The sequence below is a fragment of the Enhydra lutris genome, unplaced genomic scaffold, assembly GCF_002288905.1.
Source record: "Enhydra lutris kenyoni isolate GAN:26980312 unplaced genomic scaffold, ASM228890v2 scaffoldscaffold4, whole genome shotgun sequence".
NCBI classification, from domain to species: domain Eukaryota; kingdom Metazoa; phylum Chordata; class Mammalia; order Carnivora; family Mustelidae; genus Enhydra; species Enhydra lutris.
The window spans coordinates 55,947,367-55,956,919 of record NW_019154088.1 but is presented as its reverse complement, the minus strand read 5'-3'; the positions used below and the strand labels follow the sequence as shown (position 1 = coordinate 55,956,919).

At 42.7% G+C, this 9,553-nt stretch overlaps 1 protein-coding gene across 1 annotated transcript in view; it reads left to right on the top strand.

The window, feature by feature from the left end:
* The first annotated feature begins 7,663 nt into the window (after positions 1-7,663).
* Positions 7,664-9,553, top strand: part of LOC111161144 (reticulon 1) — a 217,303-nt gene continuing 215,413 nt past the window's right edge. The window contains exon 1 of the mRNA XM_022524666.1: positions 7,664-7,904. Within this exon, the coding sequence (XP_022380374.1) occupies positions 7,664-7,904 (241 nt within the window). The remainder of the gene's footprint in view (positions 7,905-9,553) is intronic.

Genomic DNA, 9,553 nt, shown 5'->3' with positions numbered 1-9,553 from the left:
TCAGGATTTTCACTTAGGTTGATTTGCCAGTCATTATAGGTTTATCCTGATTTATTACTATTTTACACCTTACCCCAATAGGGTTGCAGTGAGATAGATGACTGAGTCTCAGGACAGCTCATAAGTGCATACAAGCCACAGAGGTTTTTTTAAATTTTTTTCTTTTTCAAGTTCTATTTAAATTCCAGTTAGTTAACATACAGTATAATATTAATTTCAGGTATAGAATTTAGTGATTCTAAGCCATAGAGTTTTTTTTTTTTTTTTTTTTTTTTTTTTTTTCTAAAGATTTTATTTATTTATTTGACAGAGAGAGATCACAAGTAGACAGAGAGGCAGGCAGAGAGAGGGAGGGAAGCAGGCTCCCTGCCAAGCAGAGAGCCCGATGCGGGACTCGATTAAGCCATAGAGTTTTGTGTGGTCCCATCTGCTCTATGACACCAGTGGTCAAACCTTTGTTAATGGTATATATGGAATCATAAAGATATCCTGGCTCTGAGCACTTTTACATCAGTATTCCCCTCAACTCTTCCTGGAACTCTCATGTGAACTTCAGCTTTTGCCAAGTAATGTCTGAGGACACCACTTACAGTAGAGTTCCTGCCAGTCCCTAAATTTGATGGAAAATCAGCTTTCTAAATAAATCTCTAAACAAGGATAGAAAGAAAACAATTTCTCCTCAAACTGGACTAACCCCTAAGGAGCCCCAGGTAACTTGAATTTCTTAACATATTGGTCAGGCCCAAAGATGAGGCCATGTCACCTCACAAAAACAACAGACTCTTGGAAGATGGTATGACATTTTCCTCAGGAAAGACTGAGGCCATATGAATAAGGCCGGTGCCCTTTAAGTTGGGACTTACTGCATAATTTTGGACCAACCACAACTCTGGAGTTTTACTAATTATAGTCTGAAGTTAGAAGAAAAGTCTAGCGTTTGGTTAAGGCGCCTACTGAGCTGTCCAGGGTTCTGACTTCCGCACAGGCCATCAGTACCTTCTTTATCCTTGGTCTTGATGCTGATAATTTTGCTTTAAACTTGGAATACTTTGGATCTACTTTGTGATTCCTAATCTTGAATACCTTTGTGGTCTCAATGAGCTCTGCTGGACCAGGCTCTTGTCAATGGCATAGTATATGCAAACTGAGAAATTGATTATGCTATGTCAGGATTTTAATTTGGAGAGCTTAAGTCCTAGAGTCAGAAGGCTCAGAGTTTAGTGACAGCTGATATAGCCATGTGACTTTTAAGAAATCTCTGAAGGTTTTTTCAGAACCTTGGGTTTTCTCATCGTGCCTGAACAATAAAAGGTGACAAATATCTGCAACATAAATGACAAAAATAAATACAAAGAGCATTTTAAAATATTTAAGGAAAAAATACCTGATTAGAAAAGGCAATTGGACTGGACACAAAAGGCAATTCACAAAATAAGAAAGATAAATTATCCACATGATATATAAAAATTAACTCAAAATGGGCCAAAGACCTAAACATTAGTGGTAAAACTATGAAACTCTTAGAAGAAAATTTAGCTTTATGTCTTTGGACCTGGAATTAGGCAATGGTTTCTTAGATATGACACCAAAACCATAAGCAGTGAAAGGTAAAGTAGATGAATTGGACTTCATGAAAATCAAACACATTTGTGCTGCAAAGGACACTCCCAAGAAAGTAAAAAGACAATCCACAGAATGGGAGAAAAAATTCGCAAGTCACATATCTGATAAAGACTTCTATCCAGAATTATAGAGAACTTCTACAACTAAATAATAAGAGACAAACAACCCAATTTAAAAGTAAGCATGGGGGCGCCTGGGTGGCTCAGTGGGTTAAAGCCTTTGCCTTTGGCTCAGGTCATGATCTCAGGGTCCTGGGATCCAGCCCCACATCGGGCTCTCTGCTCAGCAGGGAGCCTGCTTCCTCCTCTTTCTCTACCTGCCTCTCTGCCTACTTGTGATCTCTGTCTGTCAAATAAATAAATAAATAAAATCTTTTTAAAAAATAAATAAAAGTAAACATGGGATTGAATAGATATTTCTCCACAGGAGGTATCCAAATGGCCAATAAGCACATGAAAGGATGCTGAACATCATTAAGTATCAGGGAAATGCAAATCAAAACTAAAATGTGATATTACTTCACACCCACTAGGATGGCTGTAATAGAAAAAGGCAGATAATGACAAGTGCTGACAAGAATGTGGACAAATTGAAACCCTCAGACACTGCCAACAGAATTTTAATGTGGAAAACAAATTCTCTAAAAACTTGACAGTTTCTCAGACAATGAAATACAGACCCTATATGACCCAGCAATTCTAATCCTAGGTATAAATGCAAGATAAAAGAAACATGCTCCCAAAAATCTTGTATGCAAACAATTATAACATCTTTTTTTATAACAGCCCAAAAGGAGAAACAACCTAAATGTCTATCAACTGATGAATGGTTGAACAAGTTATAGCATATTCATACAATGAAGAATCCATGCAAGAAAAAGGAGTGAAGTACTGATACATGTTATAACATAGGTAGACTTTGAAAACATCATGCTAAGAAAAGAAGCCAGTCACAAAAGGGGTCATAATGTATAATTCCATCCATATGGATCCATATAGGTAAAATTATGGAGTCAGAAAGTAAATCAGTGATTGCCTAGGACTGCATTTGGGTTGTGGGGGTGGAGAGTGACTACGAAGGGGCATGAAGTTTCTTTTTGGAGAATTAAAAATGTTGTACAGTTGATTGTGGTGATGGTTACACAACTATGTGACTATACTTAAAACCATTGCATAAGACACTTTAAATTATATTATATGCAAATTAAATCTCCATAAAGCTGTTATTTAAACAAATAAATACAAATTACCAAGAACCACATTTGAGATCTTCTAATTCATTGGTCATCAAATAAATAAAAAAACTTACTGGGAGGATACCATATCTCTCATCATATTTTGGAAATTGAAAGTTGGCATGTGTGTGTAGTCAATGAGATCTGTTTGCAAAATGCAAAGAACTGTTCAAAGGCAATTTACCTCCATCGTGCAGATTTTGGTTTGCTTCTCAATCTCAGAGTATCTTAAAAGGTGTTTTGTGATTCCAAAGCATGGAGAATTCATGTTACAGATCTCCTAATTCATGTTTTTGCTCAAAGAAATAGCACATCTTTGCAGTTTTGCTCAAATTCACAAATTCTTTAAGAAAACGAAAACTGGATTTCTGAAAAGCAATCCATTCTCTTCTTTCCTTCCCTACTGGAGGACATTAGAAGCATCTATGTTTTATTCCCTTGGATGGCAGAGTCAGAAACAGCAGCCATTCCCTATGGAAGACAGGAACCTGGTGTGTTCCAAATGTGTTGTCAGACATTTGTGAGTGTTGTAGTGGTCTCCTGGAGAAAACACAGCTGTCTTGTGCACAAGCCTGTGGTCTCTATAAATTAGTTTCAATCTAAATATTCTTTCACTGCCATAGGACATGGAGGACTCTTTTCCATATAAAATTCAGGAGCTTCCATCCTTGTAGTAGAGTAAAAACCATGTTGCAAAATGAGCTTGGTGCTACAGACACGATAAGCTTGAACCAACCCCCCACACAAACGATTTCATAAAATTTGAGGCTGCAGAATGAGTCTCATCGTGAGTCAAACACTTTATCTTACTAAGTCACTGGGAGTGATTTCACAGTTGCATTCTTTCCCCAAAAGTTTTAAAAGGTAGAAACTAGGTTTGGGTGTTGATAAACATATAACCCAGAGAAGGCAAATGTGTTGGCATATGTGGTCACCTCTCCTTCACTTGTCTGCATGTAGCTATTGCTTATCCTTCTAGGCACTGTTTCCTACTGAATCTGAACATAGCCCAAGACTCTCAGTACAGTGCCCCAGGTATTCAGTACTATTCAATGATTTCTATTTGCCATTCCCATACAAGCTATTCCAAGTTGAGTGTGTATGTGTGTGTTTGACAGCTACTTCAGAGAACATTTGAAGTATATTTATTTTTATGTAAGTTTTGCCTTTCAGAATTATAGATTTTTCAAGTGGAAACAGACCAATAGTCACTCAATATAGGGGAACATTTCTCATCTAATTTGTTTTAAATGCCTTCAAATTGTTTTAAATGAATTCTTTGATTCTTTGGCATTGACTCTTTGATCTTTGCAAACATAAAATCTGAAGGCAGAGCTTTTACCAATATAAGCCATTTTCTGGAAATAATCTGGCGTGTGCTCTTCTACGTTAATAACATACCTACTTATGTCAGCCGGTTTGGTGCTCCCTCAAACCCTGTACAGATGATACTATTAAAATCTCCAGGTTACGGTTGAGGAAACTGAGGCACAGAGCTCTTATGTAACTTTAATGTTGAAGCTGGAAAGGATTTCATCTTGGTTAAAATTTGTTACTTGTGGTGCTCTTTTTGCCTGTCCCTATACTCCTTTCCCCATAAGGTTTGGTCTAAGTTAAGAAACTAGGGATAAATAAATGCTCCTCACCACATTCCTTCTTTTGAAATAATGAACAAAACTTTTCTAAAGAACAATAGCTTTGTCTTTGAAGACAAAACCTGACAGTTCTTTTGTCTCAACTCTTCTTGCTAAGAATTCTTTGTAAGTGAGAACCTTATTTTTCTTTTTTAATCTCCAAAGCATGTTAAAGCAATTCATAACTTAGAGCAACTATGCAAGCCCTGGAATTCCACATCTGACTGTGTGTTATGCCCATAAATCTCCAAAATAGTTAAGCTTTGTCAGTACACAGGTGCTCAAATATAAAATAACATGGATAAACATTGGTAATTTCAAACCAAAGCACAAACCTGAAAATTTCTTCAACCAAATAGGCAATAATTTATATCTATCCAGAGGTGGAATCTAAAAAAGTAAAGATGGTTGCTAAGACTGAAAAGTGAACACATTTCTTTTCAGCAGAGCAAAACAGAATCATTTATCAAAATGGAATTTCAATTAAATTGGAAATGAGAATGGACAATTTCAATTTCCTCTAACAAGTAAAATTCAAATGCACTGGCTATTTCCTCCTCACATTCTCAATTAGAGTATTGATCAGCATCTGATGAAATATGGAAGATAATTAGAATCCTATTCCCAAATTTCTTATCTATTTAGGCATAAGGAAGTTAAGAGGCTTGCATAAATACTCCAGTTTTTAAAAAATTTTTTATTTATTTGAGTGTGTGTGTGTGAGAGAGAAAGAGAACATGAGAGAGGTCAGTGGGAGAAGCAGACTCCCTGCTGAGCAGGGAGCCTGATGTGGGACTAGATCCCAGGACTCCAGGATCATGACCTAGAGGTGAAGGCAGTCACTTAACCAACTGTGCCATCCAGGCACCTGACACTCCAGTTTTTTAATGATGACTTTCATTAGTGCTTCCCAGGGAAACAAAATAACACACTGTGTAATTCTGTATGTAATTGCCTTACCCTAACAATTTTCAAATGTCCAGTACCCATCCAAAACTGCTTAATGTTACATCAGTAGAGTTTACTGTGTTCTTGGCATGTTCTCAATAATGAAACTGAGAAATTCCCATCTGGTATTTCTGATGCATCAAGGAATTCTAAACAATAGATCTGAGAAAGTCTCACAAGTGCCCCCCTGATTATACAACAGGATTAAGCTCCATGGAAAGACGGTAGTAGAATAGCTTTTCATCTTAAAGATTTCTTAAAGTTTTTTTTCCCATGGAAAGATTTCAAAAACTATGATGATTCATGATAACCAAGAAGTTTTTTGGTGGTTTTTGTTGGAGGGGGTAATTTTTTATAGCTTTACTGATATAAATATATATATATATATATATGTTAAATTGCACATATTTATAGTGAACAATTTGATTAGTTCTGACATATGTATACACCTGTGAAGCTATCACCATTATCAAAAAAATGAGCGTGTCCATGATCATTTTTAAAGATACCAGTAATGTAAAATTTTGGTGATCATCATATCTCCAGGGATATCTGGCACTAGTAGGCCATATTTATTGTCTACTGAGTGAATGCATTTTTTCTAATTTATTATCACTGGACATCTTTTGGACATTAGTGTACTAGAAGAACAAAGGGTTGGACAGAATTAGGCTTTTAAGTATCAGCATTTTAGAGGAGCATCCGAACAGTGCTGAAGTTGGCCTTTGAATATAAAAATGAAAAGATATGGGTGCCTAGGTGGCTCAGGGGTTTAAGCATCTGCCTTCAGCTGAGGTCATGATCCCAGGGACCTGGGATGGAGTCCTGCGGCTGGCTCCATGCTCAGCAGGGAGTCTGCTTCTCCCTCTGTCTCTCCCTCACCTCTCATGCCCGTGATATTTCTTTCTCACTCTTGCAAAAATAAATAAAATCTTTTTTTTTTTTTTTAAATCAACAGGTATGAAACCCTTGATAGGCCTATGGTGGCTTAGCTGTCTCACCATATCCCAAGTACTTCTATTCCATGCCCCACCTTTCTGGAGAAAGATCAATGGATAAGCCTATTCTTCTCGCCTGTGTGTTGGCTTGAAATTTATTTTTTCCCAAACCACCTCATTTTGTAGACAATTTAGGAAGAAACAACGCACAAGTTTTGTTTGAAAAGATGGGTCCATATATGGGAATAATACATCATAAGCCAACTTCTCTGAGTTCAGTTTATCTTTCAAGTATCCTCCACTTTGTCAGAGACAGCTGTAAAGGAAAAAAAAAAAAAAAAAAAAGCAAGCAGCAGCAGGAAGATTCCCCAGATGTCCACATTCTCAAATAAAATAGACTGCCCAGGCAGCTTATCATTTGTATGGCTTTTGGCTCAGTGTTTCTGAAAGGAAGCATAGCCGCTTTTTGTCCTGCCTAGTGAGATCCTACTTGCTTTCAGTGCTGGTACGGATGAGGTCTGGTAAGCTTTTCTCTTCGGAGGCTCTCCTGGTAGTTCTTTCCCGTACTCCACTGTTTTCAGCCCTGTTCTGGAAACAACAGTTTTTAAGGACTCAGGATTTAACCTCGGGGTCGCACCTCCCCCTCTCCTGCCAACATTCATCTTCAGTCTTCCCCGCGCAAATCCACGTCCCCTCCACAGCTGATGCTGGTCATCCTCAGAACCGTGGCCTGGAGGTCTCTAAGCTCCCTTCCTTTGCCCTGAGTCCGGGCTCAACTTTAGGAGTTGGGAGGGCGTCTTGCTTCATCCGTCACGCTTCAGCTGGGGACTGTTTCCACCTGCTCATCTTCTTAGATTATCACCCCAAAAGAGAGGAAGATTCAGGTGGATTTGGCCCATCCCCTAATCGGGGCCTGCCACTAGCAGGCCGGGGGCTGGTGTGGGCCGAGGGAGACTAGGACGAAGCAGGCCATTTCCACCTGCGTAATAACAGGCTTGGGAGTAGCGAAGCGGCGGCGGCGGCTGGAGTAGGAGGAGGAGGAGCGCAAGCAGCGGGCCGCGGCGGGGCCGGGAGGAAGAGGAGGGGGAGGAGGAGGAGGAGCTGAAGCGGGGAGAGCGGCAGCCAGCAGCTCGGCCGGAGTTGCAGCAGCGGCGGCGGTGCTGACACCGCAGCTTCCCCGAGCGCCGAGTCCAGGCGGGGACAGCAGCAGGGAGAGCCCGGTCGCACAGGCACCGCACCTCGGCCCCGCCAAACCGCCCTCGCTGAGCCGGGCGGGACCGCCAGCCATGGCCACGCCGCCGGATCCCCGAGACGAGCAGCTGCCGCTGGCAGGCTCCGGGTCCCAGTGGTTCGGGGACCGGGGGGAGGGGGAGAACGAAGCGGTGACGCCGACGGGGGCCAAGCCGGCGCCGCAGGCGGGGGAGCCCGGCCGGGGGTTGGGCGCCGGGGCCGGGGTAGTGGCGCCGCGGGAACCGGACTCGGGCCCCGCCCGACCGCCGCCCGTTGCTATGGAAACTGCATCCACAGGTAAGGCGGGCGTCGGGCGCCGCTGCCCCGCAAATGGCGTCGGGGACCGGGTCCCCCAGCCGGTCCCCTTCTCCGCATCTCGGCTCTGCACCTCGCTGGCGCTCTCTACCTTGAGCACCAACCTCAGCCCGCTTCGCCACGGGCGACTGTAAATATTGGCGCACTGGTAAAAAACAGGAAATTTTCTTTTTTTCCCTAAAGGCTCGGAAGAAAACGAAATACTATCTATTCATTTTATTTTATTTTCATTGTTATCTCGGCTTTAAAAATTGTCCTCGGAGGCAAACAGCAGCATCGTGGCTGCTGGCGCGCCCGCGTACAAGTTTCTTCCTTCCGCCAAGGGGTTGGGGGCTGTAGGGCCCGCTTGGCCAGTTGCGATGATTTTTTGGGGCGTGTTTGCGCTCGGCGTGCGCGCCGGCTACGAGGCACGCTGACAACAAAGCGACCGGCAGGCGGGCTGCCACTAGATCCGGCTCGGTCCGGGGCAGAGATGTGGCTGGAAGTGTTCTTACCCCTTCCCTCCACAATTCGCCACACCCTACTCCCTTCCAGTTCCCCCTCCCATTCTCCACCTCCCGCTCCCGGCCGCGGAAAACAGAAATCCCAAGGTGTGCGTGTCTCATTCAGGAGGGGCAGCGTTGCAGGAGGGTTGGGAGTTGTGACTGTCCTCGCCCAGAACTGCCCAGATGTCCCCATCTTGCTGAGAGCATTGAAACTTGGAACCCATAAAAGCGGCCGGCCTGGCTGCGGTGTGAGAGGGCTTGAGCGGTGGTGGTGAATGAACGAGGCACAGCTTCTCTGCAGTCTGGACCCGCCTGGGCATTTGGAAATTGCCTTGGGTTCGGTCACCCTTAGCCTTCAAGCCGGAGCGCGCGGGTACCCAGCTGGGACCAGGGCGTTGGAACATCCCGACCAAAGGATTCGGGAGGCCAGCTTTGGGGAGGGGCTGCGGGCCTGGGTAGTCCTGTGTTTCCAGGAAGGCGGGGTTAGAGGGAGCCATGCTGTGTTGTTTTCTGAAAAAGCTTTGCTGTAGTGGCATGGGAGTTGTGTAGATTTGGACAAGCAGCCCTCGAGGATCTGGGGTGGTGGGTGCATCCGGAAGACGGAAAGGGGATGGGACTGCTTGCGAGTTCTTGGCAGCTGACTTAGGGAAACCCCTTTCTTAAGCCACCGCCTCTCTTAAGGGTCGTGTGGAGTGCGTTAGGTAGTCTTTAACTCTGGTCGAGTACAAAAGATTTGTGCTGAGGAAAGGAGGTTTAGGGAATGCAGTCATTAAAACATAACATTCTGATGGGAAGAGAAAAAATTCGGACCATGATTAGGAAAAAAAGGAAAGAAAGGAAGGAAGGAAGGAAGGAAGAAAGAAAGAAAGAAAGAAAGAAAGAAAGAAAAGGAAAAGAAAAGAAACTCCAAGGCAGAAAACCCCATTTGTCATATATTATTTTATGAGAGTGCGGGGGTGGGAAGGATTTGAGACTAAGAAAGGCTGCCTAGCCTCTCTTTCAACTTATTCATCTAAATGAAAACAAAACTCCTTATAATTGCAAAGGAAGATGGAAGAAGATAAAAGACAAAGGGAGGTAGCTTTTTTGTTGGTTTGACATTACTGTTCTTTGTAGGGTATAGTTTAGAACCTTTATCCACCATTA